Raw genomic sequence first — 17,216 nt, 5'->3', positions numbered from 1 at the left:
GTAAAAATTAAAGAATTATGATGAAAGTGGCCATGGCCTTCCACTTGCCTCTGACATGTACTTACCAGGCGCACGGTTAACAGCCAGGTTTCGGAAATGGCTGCCTTTGATCATTTCCACAGATAACCGCCCTGTCGTGGCATTGTAGGACAGCCCCACCAGCAGTTCCGGGGCCCCTCCATGTGATAGTGACTGGGTAGATGAAGCACTGTCACTGTGAGAAACTGCAGATGGGCTGAGCGGAGACCCCCCACTCTGGAGGGGAAGAACAGCAGAAGAATCCATTGGCACAATATTCACTACACTCTCGCAGAGAAAGCCAACATTACGCTTGGTGAAATTGGGCCCAATGCCCCCCACGACTGCCATAGATGACTAAGGGTGCAGTCCATGTGAATTACAGTGGCCGAGGGAACAGAGTCATGGGTGAGGTCCCGGCATTATTAACTGACATGTTTGTTCCAAGAGCTGTCTCCGCTCAACATTCCCTCTCTAAAAACAAAGCGGACAAAGATGTTATCACGGTGTAAACCAAACCATTTAAGATATAAGGAGAGCTAAGAATACATTGAACACAGAGCAAAAGTCCCCCTGTGTACTCTGTGCTTGAGGGTTTCTCTGGATCCCTCCACCCTAGGCCTGCCTGCCATTTCTGTTCTCTGCAGCCTCTTTCTTTCTTTCCTTCTTGTTTTGTTTTGTTTTGTTTTGAGACAGAGTCACTTTGCTGCCCTGAAGCCTCTTGATGAAGATGGCAACACAGGAGGCATTTGGTCTTCACTACAGAAGAAATGTCCACAGGCCATCCATCATCCACCACCCACTTGGCTGCTAAAGCTGCTTCAGGTTAGTGGGCAGTGCCAGCTGCTGACGTCGCCTTGTAAGGAAGCGGGCCACGCTGAGGATGACACTTTTACAACTCTGTGATAAAGAAGCCAGCACCTGGGCCGTGGATCTCAGGGAACAGACAGGCCAGGGGAGAGCCTACGTGTTTTGCCATGTTGGTTCACGTGCACACATCTCCTGGGCTCCCACCTTTATCACCAGGCACATCAGGGGAAGAGTGAGACAGATAGGATGCTGATTCCCACCAGTCCAGCTGCCCGGGAAGCTGGCCCATCTCCCTGAAACAAGCCCCCTCACCAGAAACAGGTGCACTGCCCTTACACCCTTCTTGTTGACATTTGAAATAGTTTCTTCAAACTTCTCAGGAACTCAATAAATAAAACCGACAGAAGGAATCAAATATTCAGCACAGCTATAGGAAACTATCCTATTTACCAAACCCTGGGCATCTCTGCAGAACCCCAGGCTTTTGTGGAATGTTATTTGTAAGCTACAGGGCTAGGTGGCTGTGATGTGGATTTTACAGCCATCCCCTATATTCTGGAGGATAAAAACCCTACTATGAGGATATTTGCTCACCTTTGGGTAAAGGCCACCCCACCTCCCTGTGCTTCCGCAGAAACCTCTGCTCTGGCACCTGTCACTCGCTGCCTGCACCTCCTCCATCAAATTCTGGATCCGTATCAGTCTCAGCCCCTCGTGTGTAACCTAACGTCTGACATATCATTATGCTCAAAAAATAACTAGTAACTGAAAAAAAAATCCACTTCAAAGTTCTTCCACAGGAGCTCATTTTCCCGTCAGCTCTGGCCCTGCACCCAGCACAGGGCAGGGCACAGGGAAATATAGGTGTGGGCGTGGCCATTCCTGAACATTACAGGGCAGCACTGCTTCTGACCTCTGGGGATCCTGTTTTCCACGATTTCAGATTTACTTTACTCAGAGCTTAGGGAAAAAAGAGATGAGACGTGAGTTGGGTTATGCTTTACAAAGGCTCATTCTGGCCTCTGGGTCAGCAGGGGTCCATAGTGGACAGAGGTGGAATCAAGGGATCACCCCCAGGAGGCTGCTCAGAAATCCAGCAGAGATCCTAGTTCTGGTTCTATTTGAAAGTAGAGCCAATCAGCTTTCTGGTAGCAAAGTGACAAGTCCCAGATGATGGCTACTTGGAAGGGTGGAATTGCCTTTAGGAAAGATGGGGAAGATGGCAGGTGGCATAGATCCAGGGAGGCAAAAATCAGGATTTCAAGTCTGGCAATGTTAATTCTGATCCATCATTAGCCCTTCAGGTGGACACAGTTCCTGGTGCTGCTGTCCAGTCCTTCTGGTCCCTTAGCTCTTCCTCACACACTAGCTCCTCCCCCCTCCTGGTGCGGGCAGGTGTTATTCCCTGCCTGGAATCCTCGCCGTCTATGTACCACCAGTCTCCCTCCCTGAATAACTTGAGTTCTGTGTTTTATCACACCCTCCCCCCCAGAAACCTTCTCTGACTCCTGTAAAAAACAGCAGCCTCTGTCATCTCCATCCTTGCCACTGTGATTGGCCTATCATTGCCTCCTGCACTGGACGGAGAACAAGGCAGGGCCACAGCATCACCTGCCTAGTTCTTTCCTGCATCCACTTTGCCTCTACAGTTCTTGAAGTAAATAGCTTTGAATGAGTGACTGATTGGCCAAATCGTCCAACATGGCTACCGGATCTTTCTACATGGTTTTTCAAAAGATTTTCACATTGGTTGGTACATAACCCACAGCAACACTGTGCGGCCCGTCCTGCAAATGGACAAGCTATGGTGTCTCTCCTTGAAACCTCGGGGCAAGCAGAGAGATGGGGCCCATGGGAGGAGGGCAGGTTTACACATGGCAGGTCTCAGAGGGGCTGAGTTCAGGGCCGCTATTGAAGTCTGCTCAGCACACCTGCAAAGGACCTTCCCTAAAGTCCCATCTCCCAAGTCCCATGATGAGATTTATCATCATGTGTACTGGAGGTGAGAGCAATAGACCCACTTATCCATGATCCAGAAGGCCAAGCCACCTTCCCTGGTTTTTCCATGCCCTCTATCTCACTGCTGCTGTCCTTCCCTAAAATGGACAGGGAATTTATCCATCAGGTTATTGGGAAGACAGGCATGAAAGACCCATTGTACCATGAAGTGCAAATCGTGGCTTATAAGGATGAGGAGAGCCAAATGGAAAATCAAATTACAGTCTCTCAATTCACAAGCTAAAGGTACTAAATCAGGGGCTGACAATCCTAAGTCTTTGAATACACCATGCCATCAGCAGCACCATTTAACATACTCACACTTATATTACTTCTTGGTTCCAGAACCAAGGTCACTTTCATTTCCCCTTCTGGGTGCAGGTGGCTGAGATAGAATAGTTTCTCTCCCATCATTCTCTCTCGGGTCATTTTACGGGCAGAGTATAGGCGGAAGCGGATGGCACAGGCAGCCACATCTCTGGGTTCCAGCTTGGTGAAGGTGACCTTCTCCTTGAAGACAGGGTTGGGCCCTCTCTGGATGTTCGTCCTGCCCCTCTGCTTCTTACTGGGCAGCATCACCACGTGAACTTGCCAGGAGTTGACACCACTTCGGTCCTTATCTGGGAGGCCCTGAGCTCTCACAATGGTCACTGTGAGTTTCTGGCTCAAAGCTCTATATTCAAAGATGACGTCTAGGTCACCACACTTTGAAATGGGCTCTGAGACCCCGGATGGCACCTGCAAGCTGGTCCTGTCCTGGTCCTGTTGCAGGCAGAGGAAAAGATTAGGAATGGAAGTACTGATGCCCACTTACATTTCAGTGAGTGGGTGCCCCTCAGCTCCTTCTAAACATCACCTCCCCTTCTACCAGTGTGTGCCCCCCCGCCCCATTAGACAGATCAGTTTACAGGTTTCTCTCTCCATTCACCTGTGATGCTTTGACAGAACAGTACCTAGCATAAGGTGAGTCTCCATGAATGTTTTTGGAATGAAGAAATAAAGCTTTTATATTTTGAAAAATGTTCTCATATAGATTGCTTCTTAAAAAGCATAGCTGCCTAAGAACACTGAAATCAACCAAGATACAATGGCTGCAACCGTGCAATCACCCCCAGGTGATATTTCCATAAGTCCCCGCAGAAATGACTGAGCCTGGGCCTGTTATCCACAAGCAAGAACTTCCCCACAGATGAAAATCCCAGTGGCAGTGCCAGGCAGGTGATCCCTCAGGAACTTTTCAATCTACTTGGGACAAAGGCTTCTCAAACTCTAGCATGGCCCTGAATCATCCAAAAATTCTGATTCAGTCAATCAGGGGTGGGGTCTGACAGTCTGCGTTTCTTTATTTTATTTCATATTTTATTATTTTATTTATTTTTTATTACAGGTTAATGTGTGGATACAAACAACCAGGTCAAAATATTTGAATTTTTGAGGTAGAGTCCCTCTTGTAGTTGTGACCCGCACTCAGAAGGGGTCCCAAACCTCCCACACCTGCCCATTCAGTGGGATGACCCTGTCCCCCCTCTCCTTTCTTCCCCCCTTCCCCCATTTTGAATTGAAATGAGTTTTTCCCTTAGGTGAACATGCATTAGATTATCTCCTGACTTCATATTAGTATTGAGTATATTAAATATTCGCTTTTCCACTCTTGTGATACTTTACTAAGAAGAATGTGTTTCAACTCCATCCAGGTTAATACAAAAGATGTGAAGTCACTGTCTTTTTATGGCTGAACAGTATTCTGTGGTAAGCAGATCAACTCCAGACAGGACCAATGAGAGTCTGCATTTCTAAGCAGCTCACGAGGGACGTGTGTGCTGGTCTTGGATCACAGGTGGAATAGCAAAGGTCTAGGGAGGAGTCTCCAGCAACTATTTAGCCAGTAGCAATATTGGGCCTGAAGCCAGAATACCGTATTGAAATCCCGACTCTACCCATTAGGAGCTTTTTTGAAGGTCCTGGCCAAAAACAGCTCAGCCTCTCCAAACTCTAGCTAAAAAATGCACATTAATATGCCTGCTTGATAGAGTGTTGTGACATTTTAATACACAGGAAAATACCTGACTCAGATCAGACTCCTTAAGTGTCTATTCCTACCACTGGACTGGCACTAGCTATTCTCAAACACAACTCTCTCTTTATGGCAGCAGTTCTCAACCTGTGGGTCACAATCCCTTTGGAACAATGAAAACACATCCTGCATATCAAATATTGACCTTACGATTCATAACCATAGCAAAATTATAGTTATGAAGTGGCAACAAAAATAATTTTATGGTTGGGAGTCACCACAACATGAGGAACTGTATTTTTTTATTTATTAAATCATAGCTGTGTACATTAATGGAGTCATGGGGCACAGTGTGCTGGTTCCATATACAATTTGAAATATTTTCACCAATGAGGAACTGTATTAAAGGGTCGTGGCCTTAGGAAGGTTGAGAACCACTGCTTTATGGAGTATCACCCTTGGCCAGCAATTCCCTGGAAGCCACTCAAATCCAAAACCCTCACTGGGAAAGCTAAGCCAACCTGCATTTACTACAATGAACCACTCCATCAACAAATTATAAACAATGTCAAATAACTGTCTTTTTATTCTGAAGGTATGACCTCTGCCTGCTGAAAGGTGTCACAGCAGTGCCTAGGGATGAGACTAGAAGTGGAGAAGTTTAGGCCAGGTTTATTAAAAGGGACAGTGACTCATCTGGACAGGGCAAAGATGACGTCTGGGTTGGGGACAGTTAGAGACTTTTTCTATCCAAGGCTGTAGGGGGTGAGGCTAACTAGGTCTGTTGGAAGTTCCTGTAGGGACATGTTAGGCCCCCAATATCTGAAACTGAACTTTGATTCTTATAGCAAATCAATTTGTATTTGTGCAACTGAACACCAGATTTCATTAGTTTAGAGATAGCTTCATTTAAAAAATTATAATAAGACACTTTGAAATGTGCATTCATCAAGGAAATGTTCCCTCTGAATTCAGATAAAAGTACATGGATCTCTGGAATCAAACATCCTTAGCCAGTCCAGCCCTACCATGTACTAGCTCTATGACATTGGGTAAGTTATTTAATCCTTTCCACATTCTTTTCTCCTCAATAGTAAAATGGAAATGATATGTTTCGGGTAAGGAGGGTTGTTTCAGAAAGTAGAAGATTTGATGTACAGTAGACATCTAATAAATACTCTTGTCTTTTAACATTCAAATTAGCCAAAATAGAAAACTTAGATTCTTATAAATTTCTTGTAAGGGAAGATTCTCATATTCTTTCCTCTGAGCATGAAATCATGTGTGAGTGTTTCTATTCAGAGTGATAAAAGTAGTTGCTATAGAGACTTCTGAATACAACTGACTAGTGTACATATAATATTAGAAGCAAGTCTCCAAGGAGTCAGGCCAACTCAAAAATCAAGTCACAGCCTTCTCTCAAACTCCCTTCTCTCTTCTTAAAGCTCCTCAGCTGGCGGTGCCTGTGGCTCAAAGGAGTAGGGCACTGGTCCTATATACTGGAGGTGGTGGGTTCAGCCCCAGCCAAAAACTGCAAAAAAAGAAAAAAACCTTCTCATCTATTTTTGTTTACTCTTGATCATCTCTATATTGCTTGTCTGATCATAAGCAATAATATCTCACATCTGCTAAGCTGTTCCTTATGCCAGCTACCATAGCCAATCCTTCATAGACTATAAAGCCAGCTCTTACACACTCCAGACCTGCTTGCTCTCACTTCCTATCCCATCTCCCCTATAGGCTCAGCTTGTCTGAGTTCCAGGGGGCTTCACTCTGGCACAACTCAATACAGTCTTACCTCCTACACATACAGTGTAATTCTCAGCCCTCACTGTCAGACTCTCTGTTGAAGCCAAGGCTTAGAGAGCTGCCTGACCCTGCTTGACACCCGTGTAGATAAAGTCCAGCATGTGCAGACATCCTATGTAGTCAACTTTCCTCCTCTTGGAAAGATGACCTGAGATCAGTTTATGCAGCTTCCTGGAGGGCGGCCCTCCTGTTTCAAGCAATCCAGTGCACACACCCATACCGGCTTCCCTTCTCCCTGCCTCCCTCCCCTTGTCTTTCCCTCTTGTTCCCTGGGACCAGTGTCCCCTAAGAAAAAAAAACAAAAAAAAAAAACCAGCCTTTGCCTTAGGCTATGTATGCTTTTTGAGGGGAACCCAACTAAGAAACATTGCCTTTTTAAATATTTATATCAACCTAATGAAGTAGGGATTTTAATATCCTCACTTTATGGAAGATGACACTAAAGTCTAAATAACTAACACTCCCCGAACCCTGTGCCAACATCATATGCCCAGACAAGATTATTCAGGATTCATACCCTGGCGGTCTGAGTCCAGAACCTGCTTTAACCACAGTATTCAACACACAAAATCCCAAATCTTACCTTGAAGGAAAAGGTTCCTTGGTTTCCCCCAAACCTTTCCCCATAGCTATTTACATGTACAATGAGTGTGAGATGAGAGGTGAGAAGGGGGTGGAAGGACGCAATCCCATGAACTGTTCCTCTCAGGCCTCTACCGTCAGTATTAGTCAACAGTCCCCACTTCTGCCTCAACTTCAATTCCAAAGTCAAACTATCCTAGGGAGGCAATCTCCACTCACCTGCAGGCTATCTATTCAAAGAAATGATCCTTCCCTATGGGTTTCAGGGGAGTCCTAGGGAGAAGTCTTAACTGTCCCAGGAACTCTGAATAAGGCACAGCCAGACTCCGGATGAGCCAACCAAGCAGTGACCCATGAAAATCAGGCTTTGTTTCCCCTTTCTGGGTTGATTTGAGAAAAAGGTTTGTGAAGGTTGGTATTTTCATAGCAATTAATTATTTCAACACACTTCACCTATCACCAGGCAACGGAAGGGCTCCTCATGTGGGTACTGTTAATACCACTAATCCATCTGACCTTCCTGCAAGGTAAAAATCTCTTCATTCTTATCCCCATTTGGCAGATTTTAATTAACTTCTCAAGGCCAACCAATTAATCAGGGGAAAACAGAGATGAAAAGTAGGACACCTGTCTGCCTGTGTGCTCAAAATCACCAGCCGCTCTCCCATTGTGTTCCCTGCCCAGCCCTGGCCTCCCCGGCAGAGAATGAACTGAGCTTGAAAAGCCATCAGAATAACAGGTAGTCACACGGCACGGCCGGGTTCCTTCTGTGGCAAAACAAACTCTTCTTTGAGCTCTGATTTCCTAGGTTTTTCTTTAAGATGGGAACACTTGTGTCAGATTGTCAAAATCCATGCAGGTTTAAAGATTTTCTGTCAAACTGAAGGCCTTTCTGTTTTAGCAAGAGAGCGTTGATGTCATCTGTGTGGCCCAGAGTAAACAGACCCCCAGCGTGTTCCCGAGGCCAGTGGGGGAAGACAGAGTTCTTAATACTGCTAAGAGGCAGATAAATCAATTTTTTAAAAGGCAAGCTCAGCCTGCAAAACAGGCAGTTACGGGAACTGCCTCTGAGCTGGGGTGCAGCTCTGCTGTAGGAGAACCAAATTACAGTTTTTGTCTCAAAATAGATAGGAGGTTGAATGGAGCACACAGAGATGTCTGGGTATTTCTGGCATCTGAGAACATCTAGTACCCTCAACTCCACGTCTCCCGCTACAGCTCCAGCAGGCAAGAAAAGGGCAGGTCACCTGAGGAAGGCAATTCCCAGCCGAAAGGCACAGCTCTCAAGGAGACAGAGGATTAACAGGCAGGTGAAGAGCTCGGTTTGGGTTTTGTGGTGAAAGCACAGAAGTATTTTTAAAATTTATTGTGTGGGATTTGACATGACTCAGTAGTAAATCCATGGGAAAGCAGACTTTTTCTTTCTTAACAAAATTCATAAAGTTAATCTCTTTGGCTGCTTTTATATGAAGGGCTGCTTTTAACAAACCACAAACCACATATCTAAGCTACCATTTCGCATCCTTAGCAGAAACACCAACAACACAGGAGCATCTGGCGTATGCCTCCACGAGCCCCCCACATGCTCCAACGTGTTAACAGTATGGCTTTGGAATGTGAGTTTCTGTGATTTTTTTTTCTTTGTCCTGAGCATTTATGATGTGGGACAGTTCAAGTCCTAATAAGAGACTCGTCCTGCTTATTTTCCTAAACTAATGCTAATGCTCCTCCTTTTTCCTCCATCCCCACAAACTGTGTTCATCTAAAGCTTTATACACTTACATGACTTATCCCATCAAAATGAATTTCAGATTATGTACCAAACACTACTGATACTTTTCAATGTCATGAATCCCAGTAGGAGGGCTCTAACAAATGAAGAAAACCGCAGATGACTGAAAGATAAAACAATGCCAGTGAAATCCTATCACAGGGTCTGGCACGTAGCAATTGCTCAATTACTGACAGGTACTACCATCCTCACCTCCAGCCATGTCTGTGCACTGTTAGGGTTATTCTTGACTGAGCATTAATTGAAAAAGACATTCAAGGGGCAGCGCCTGTGGATCAGTGAGTAGTGCGCTGGGCCCATATACCGAGGGTAGCGGGTTCAAACCTAGCCCCGCCTAAACTGCAACAAAAAATAGCTGGGCATTGTGGTGGGCACCTGTAGGTTCAGCTACTCAGGAGGCTGAGGTAAGAGAATCACCTGAGCCCAAGAGCTAGCTAGAGGTTGCTGTGATGCCACGGTACTCTACCGAGGGTGACAAAGTAACACTCTGTCTCTAAAAAAAAAAAAAAAAAAAAGGAAAGAAAGAAAGAAAAAGACATTCAAAAAAAACATCTTTTATCAGAGATTTACTCCAAAAATCAACGTCAGTGGGCCCAGGCCACTGCAGACTAACACTGTCTCCCAGACTTTCAACTAAACTCAAAGCTAACAAATGCACTCGCTCACACACCAAGATCCTCATCAAAATATCTTGCATGATTTCATTTGGAGGGCTATTTGAGTTCAATTTTCAAGTAATTTTCATATTAAAATAATCATAACTCAAGATTCAGGGTAAACAAAAATAGCCTCCATCTAATTCAAGGCATGAAAGAAGCCAGAAACTCTAAAGAACTAAAATGTCTATTATTTAAAATTAATCCTGCCAAAAGCCTTTCTATGAAAGAAACCTTGACTATTCTTGGGTCCATTCTGCCACCATTCTTATTATACTTTACTTCTTCCATTTTAAAAGAAATTATTTATAAATCTTTTATTGACACACATAGGGGCTTGAGTTATCTGCACAAAAATTTGTTTCAAATACATTTTTTAAGGTCTTTGATTTTTAAGACCATACTTCCTTCTGGAATTTTTTTTTTTTTTTAGGGGGATGTGGGGGGAAAAATAGAAAGGAAGGGGAGAAAAAGAAGAACGAGAGAACCAGTGGATGTATACCACTAAAATAGGGAAAGAACAAAAACAAATAACTTGCCTCTGGACTCCACATGGAGGAACTGTCAGTGGCATAGGAATCTTCAAATCCCCGGTTATTAAAAGCTGTCTCCATCTCCAAGCTCCCATCTGTGGATTGGCGACTGAGGCTTCGGGCCTCCCCGGATTCTTGGTGAGATGTTCCAGGGTGCCTGGTACCTGCTCTCTCACATGGGGACTGTGCATGAGCAGAGCTGGGGTCATCTTCACAATAAGACAGATTCTTAGAGTAACTCGGTGGGCTGGCTCCATCCAAATCTAAATTTGAAATAGGAAACTATTTCAAATGCATTATTTTTAACACCTTTTTAAATAGAGAATTGAGCAATTGCAATCACAACGATCAAGACCCCAGAAATAAAACCCGTATCAATAACACCTGAAGAAACATAATTCCACCTACACAGTGGAGAAACTGGTCTGTATAATCAAGGAAGCCATTAGCTCATTATCTAGAAGCCAAGAAGTTTAATACTGTCTCATAAAATTAGTATAAATAATGTATATTAATTTTAGAAAGATAAATAATCACAATAGCATTATATTAGTGCTAATAACCTCAAGAGTTCAGGAATGGATCTTGAAAGCAGAAGAGTCACCTACTACTGAGGTGAGACGGTTTCCTTTCCCTCTTCAATGTTCACTGTATTACTCACATTCTGCTCAAAAGGCTTCAGTGATCCTTCCAAGTGAAAAGTTCCCTACTTGATTCATGGTAACAACACTGGACTTGGAGTCAGGTGATATGAGGTTAAATCCTGCCTCTGCCTTAGAATGTGAACAATATTCAAACTCTTGTTGTGGACACATGAACTGAAACGCACCTGGCAGATAGAGGACTTCCATAAACACAGCCCTCCTTACCTGCCTGGCCTGAACTGGCCTCATCCAATCCTTCAGACTCCATTCCCCACTGCTTCCCAAGTTACATTCAGGCTCATGAAAACGAGCTGTATATGTCAGGCCTCAGTGCTCCTCAGACCCCCCTCCTGTCCTTTCCTTTCTGTCTGTACAAAGCCCCCAACAATTCCTGAATATTCCCTGACTCTGTCAGACTCAGTGCTTTCTCTCTTAACCCCCAGACCCCCATTCATCCTTTCCCCCTCCTTCCGTGTGGAGGTTGCCTGAGTATGATAAGGAAAACTATCAGATTCTCCTGAGCAATGGCCTTTACCACAATTTGGCTCCTGTACCCAGAGAGCAGCTCATGATCTCTCATCCCTTTGGCCTCCCATGTCCTCCAGCAGCTCCCATCCCATAATAAGAGAAAATCAGAGATTTAAAAAGGAGTGAGTATGAGAGCACAGTGTATGATGAGTTCAGCTCTATGTACACGATACATGGCAGCAACTATTCCACTGTCAGCTCTTATAGACCTCAGCTGGAATGTGGCTTCCTGAAGACACTACGCCACCCACCTGCATCTACTGTGTGAGCTTCACCCGCCCCCCAGTGTGTTCTCACTAAACCTTTAAATAACCTTAAAGTCTAGGCAAGTAACAAACATCTGAAGCAGCCAGGTGTGTAGCTATATAAGGTCTGAGAACTAAGTTTGTGAACTGGCCACAGTGTGCTTTTAGCATTGTACAAACAACTCAGTAACATTTCATAACCCTTGGTATATCAGTGTCTCACAGCTGTGTTTGTGTCAACAGGTGGTGTCTTGTGAGTGGCGTTCATTGTTGTTGTCACGTGGTTTTGTGTGCTTTCACAAGAATGTCAAAGCTTAAATTAGAGCAATGAATAAATTCTTAAATTTGTTATTAAACTTAGTCTAAGTGAAATCAGGGACATGTTAGTCCACGTTTATGGAGATAATTCCATTAAGAAAACAGGATTAAATGTTTTTCTGAAGGGAGAGAAAGCATCACTAATGAAGAAAGATCAGAGTGGCCAGTAGTGAGTAGAACTAACAATAACACTGCAAAAATCTGTTGAGTTATGTGTCAAAATCATTGGCTGACTGTGAGAAGCATAGCAGATCAAGTAAACATCAGTATATGAACAGTCAGGAAAATCTTGGCCAACAGCTCATGGCTCTTGCATCACAGCAATGCACCAGGTCACACGGCACTGTCTGTGAGTGAGTTTTTAGTTGGTAAACAAGTAACTGTTTTGGAACACCTCCATATTCACCTGATCTGGTCCCCAGTGACTATTTTCTTTATTTGAACATAAAGAAAATATTGCAAGGAAGACATTTTGATACCATTCAGGACATTAAAGGTTATACAACGACAATGTGATGGCCATTCCGGAAGAAGAGTCCAAATTTGCTTTAAAAGGTGGACCAGGCACTGGCATTAAGTGCACAGCTTCCCGAGGGGGGTACTCGGAAGGTGATGGAATGATGTTTAGTGCTGAGGTATGTAGCACCTTTTCTAGAATGGTTTGCAAACTTAATTGGCAGGTCTCATAAGAGTGGTGGTGGTGACAGTGGTTTACCAGAGAGTACATGACCTATCTACAGTGAGCATTCTAGCTTAAAAATGTATTATTACCCTATGCAGACCATATAAAAACCTTTTTAGGCAGATGTGGTCCTTGGGGTACAACATCAGACTCCTGATTTTTTGCAAAACCCAAAGAGGCCACTGAGAAATTTCCCTATCTGTTCTGTTATCCTTAATAATTCAGTTCAGGTCCCTTGGAAACACTTTCATTAGAGACCACAAAATTTTTATATTCACACTTTCAGTTATTTGGCAAATATGCTAAAAACAAGCCGCATGAATGACAGAACAAGCAAAAAATCCACATGTAAAAACCTACAACATAAAACAGAATTGGCATCCAAGTCTCCAATTAGCACACCCACTGCTCACATACGTGACCAGTAAAATGCCCCATTAAACAATGGGTCATCCATCAGTATGTGTAGCACCCAGCAGGATTTCAGCACAAAGTCTAAATTTGCCAAGAAATTATCCCCATAAAATTGTCTCATGCCTTTAACGCCTACAGTGATAATACCGAGATCGGTAATAAGGGAATTTTCAAAAGCTACATTAAGCCTTGAAAAGCTATTCAGAACTGAAAAACATAAGAACTATATTAATGTAATAAGCCATTTTCCATGACAGACAAGTAAGGAACATATCTGAAAAGCAAATCTGGGGTAGAAGTCAAGTTCCGAGGAGGAGGAAAGAGAGAGGTGATTCACCCTGACATTAGGCAGTCTTCTTATGCCTTTAAATTAAAGAAAATTATGTCCTCTTTAAACAGGCGCAAAAGTAATTGCCTATTATCAGAGAAACATATCCTGACATCTCAGAAATAACAGGCCCTCATTACATCACATCAAATTTATTTTAACACAGAAATACTTAAACTTGTTTTGTCCATATCCACTGATTGAATAAACCCCTATTACTGGCCAGGTGCAGTGGCCCAGGCCTATAATCCCAGCACTCGAAGGCCAAGGTGAGAGGATTGCCTGAGGTCAGGAGATTGAGACCAGCCTGAATAAAAGTGAGACCATGTCTCTACAAAAAATGGAAAAATTAGCCAGGCATTGTGCCAGGCACCTGTAGGTTCAGCTACTTGAGAGGCTGACGCAGGAGGATTGCTTCAGCCCAGAAGGTTGAGGTTGCAGCGAGCTGTGATCATGCCACTGCACTCTAGCAGAGGTGATAGAGTGAGACTCAGTCTGAATAAAGAAAAAAAAAACCACTATTATCTAATTACTTTCTTTCATACTCCCAGCCCCTTCTCCTCAATCACCACACCCAAATACTCCTGCTTACCATCTGTGATGGTCAATTTTATTTGTCAACTTAGCCAGGCTATAGGTGCCAATTATTCAATCAAATACTAATCTGGGTGTTGCTATGAAGTCATTTGTAAATATGATTAAAACCCATTACCAGTTGGGTTTTAAGTAAAAGAGATTATCTTATATTCAGTTAGATCATCTTATATTCATTTCTGCAAACGAGAAGTGAGGCTTCCCTGGAGATGAAGAAATTCCAGCTAAGAACTGGAACTTCAGCTCATGCTTGAGAGAATCAGCCTACCTTTCTGGACAGCCCGCCCTACAGATTTTGGGGCTGTGTATTTCTGATGCCCAGTCATCCCCTACCCTACAATCACATAAGCCAATTCTTTGCAATGAATCTCTGGAGATGCGCACACACACACAGGTATGTGTGAACATGCACACTGTGTAGCCATGTGTGTCTGGGTCCTCCTGGTGGTTCTATTTCTCTGGTTAAAGCATGATTGAAACATAATCCCAAACAAAACTTAGCAAAGATTCTGGGGAAAATAGAGCTGCTTTTGATGCCACCAAGAAGGTATTATCTAGCTTTTATTAAAAATCCTAAGAATTAACTATTCCATAGTCAAAAATAAGGTCACTGCTCAAAAAACAAAAGCCCCAGTAAGCAAGGGAAGCCTCCCCCCACTTTATTGGACTATGACTCTGTATCCCGTTTTTCATGTCTAAGAATCCCACCCCAGCCTCTGACCCAGACCACTCAGACATTATCAAGAATACAGTGACAAGGAGCAATGACATAAGTCGCATACCCAGGACAGAAGAGAACTTGCTGGAATACGCCTCTAATAACCTCGCCACTGAATTCAGAAAAAAGACTCTCACATACAGTGAAATGTGAGGTAACCAACCAGAATCTCATGCATGTTCCAGGTTGTATTTGGACCTTTAATTTAACTGTCCAACACTTTTGAATACATTTTTAAAGAGAAAGAATTATCTGCAATTAAATTTAATCTTAGAAAACTATTTTTTATAGCAGAACAAAGTAGATAAGTAAATAAAGAACAGACCAAACGAATCCTTTCTGGGGTGAACATTTACTCTTGTCATTATTCTTTATCACTGAAACAAATGCACTGAAGTAAAAATGAATAAGAAGAAAAGAAAGACATCAAGGAATAAAAACTACATCCACATTTCCATGGTACTGGCGTGTCGCTGCTGCTTATAAAAGTCCTGATTTTCTTCAGAAATGTACAGCTAATTCATTCAACGTGCTGTGCTTTGTCCTCTCTCCAATAGAGAAAAATTTACCTTTTCTATCACCATCTTTCAAAAGTTCAAAATTACCAGTTAGATGAGACAAAAGTCACTGCTCATTCCAAGAGGGGGAGAGTGGGAGCGCTGTCAGGAATCTCAGAACACAGGTCATTTGTGTAAATCAGAAACCAGACCCTTAGGCTTTGGGAAGCAAAGCCATTAGCTTTAGGATTAAACAAGTTATTCTCAGGGAACCAACTGCTAATGACTTTCATTAGCTAATGTTTACCCTCTTGGTGGAGAGAAAGGAATGCTGTGATGTCACTAACTCCAGAGAAAGAGAAAAACCGAGAAAGTGAGCCAGGAAATGATGGCAGGGCGGCAGCCTCCACACTGTGACTTGGTGACATCAGCTCTTCATTTATTTGCTTCCTCTGGGCTAAAAGGAATAGCAGTATGATACACCACACGACCTGTGTCACTAAGTCCACGGACCTGATGGACCGCACACCAGTCCTGCCGCAGGAGGTTCCCGCTGTTGAAGCTGCCTTTCCCTCTGTTCTTTCTCTCCTTGTCCTGTCCTCACTCTTAAATCATAATTTCTGCTCTGTTATCTTCTGTTTCTGCGCTCTGCTTTTTCTCTGCCTAGTGTGGAAAACATGAAACCCCCGCCACTCTCCCCCCATTGGTTTGACTGACCACAAACCCCAAAGGAAAGAAGGAAGAGCTCAGAAAACACAGGTCACTGAGACCAGGGCATGAAGGTGACCAGTGCGACATTTTCTTCAGCTTTTTGCCAAACATATTTCACAGACCCTGCTCCAGTATCTGCATCTGTTCAGGGCTTTGGGCATGAAGAGCCAGAGAGAGGCCGTGAGCTCTTTGCTTAGAAATGCACTAAGAAATGTTGTCCATCTATTTACATCTGCTGTCCAGGGGCTATTTTGTGTAAGTGTTGGCAAGCACCACCACCATCACAGCCTGGGCCTACCCCACCATGAAGGAGCCCCTCCTCACTGTCCGGTGATGACATGAGAGGGCGACAGAGGCTTGGTCTTCAGGCAGTAACTCTCAGGCAGGTGGGGCACTTCAGAAATGGCAGGGACCCAGGGAAGGAAGCCTGGCCTGTGTTACTTGAAGAAGGTCACCTCTATTACCATACTGTGTATTTTTATTTGGAAGGTAAAAAGTACCTATTGCTTTAATAATATAAACTAGTTAGAAGAAAGGCTTTGAAATACCTTCTGAGGTTTTACAGACATAGGGAAAATTAACTCTAACTCTAAATGAAAGGAAAGCCTCAAAATTTGCCTGTCAGTGAACAGACCCATGAAATTTTAAATTTGTCAAAAGGGAACAAAATTATACAAAGCTCAGTAAGTGCCTTCTGGTTGTTAGTGTTCACAATGTACAGGGCAGTGATGTGCAAGGCAGGCAGGGGTCCACAGTGAGGTCAGGAGTTGCTTCAGTCCCTCTGATTCCCTCTCCTCACCTCCTCACAACACCCCCCCACCCCCCAGAGCGGCAGGGAGTGGAATTAATCAGCCCTTGGCAGGGGGGTGGGGGGGAAGGGAGTGGGAGGGGTTAAGCAGCCCTGGGTGTGGGGGGTTAGGTAGCCCTCGGTGGGGTGGGAGGGGGTTAGGCAGCCCTGAGGGGGTTGGGGGTTGAGCAGCCCTCAGCATGGGGTAGGGTTAAGCAGCCCTCGGTAGGCGGTAGGGGGCTAGGCAGCCCTTGGCGTGGTATGAGGGGTTAGGCAGACCTTAGCCCGGGTGGAGGATTAAGCAGCCCTTGGCAGTGGGTGGGGTGTGGGGGGTTAAGCAGCCCTGGTGGGGGTTGGGGGGTTAGGCAGCCCTCAGCCGGGTGTGGGGGATAAGCAGCCCTCAGCAAGGGGTGGAGGGTGTGGGGGGTTAGGCAGCCCTAGAGGAGGGGTGAGGGTTAGGGCCTCAGCGGGGAGTGGGGGGTTTAGGCAGCCCTAGGAGGGGTGTGGGGGGTTAAGCAGCCCTCAGTGGGGTGTGGGG

The 17,216-nt window shown here is 44.3% G+C and overlaps 1 protein-coding gene across 1 annotated transcript in view; it reads right to left on the bottom strand.

The window, feature by feature from the left end:
- SYT16 (synaptotagmin 16) overlaps window positions 1-17,216 on the bottom strand; it is a 135,611-nt gene that overhangs the window by 14,816 nt on the left and 103,579 nt on the right. The window contains exons 3-5 of the mRNA XM_012807974.1: window positions 10,219-10,475; window positions 3,148-3,588; window positions 66-255 (exon numbers count right to left, since the gene is read on the bottom strand). Coding sequence (XP_012663428.1) covers window positions 66-255; window positions 3,148-3,588; window positions 10,219-10,475 — 888 coding nt within the window. The remainder of the gene's footprint in view (window positions 1-65; window positions 256-3,147; window positions 3,589-10,218; window positions 10,476-17,216) is intronic.

Source organism: Otolemur garnettii, unplaced genomic scaffold (assembly GCF_000181295.1).
Source record: "Otolemur garnettii isolate 467f Iridium unplaced genomic scaffold, OtoGar3 scaffold00081, whole genome shotgun sequence".
In the NCBI taxonomy this organism is placed as follows: Eukaryota; Metazoa; Chordata; class Mammalia; order Primates; family Galagidae; genus Otolemur; species Otolemur garnettii.
The sequence above is the reverse complement of the archived record's forward strand: the minus strand, read 5'-3'. Positions and strand labels throughout refer to the sequence as shown.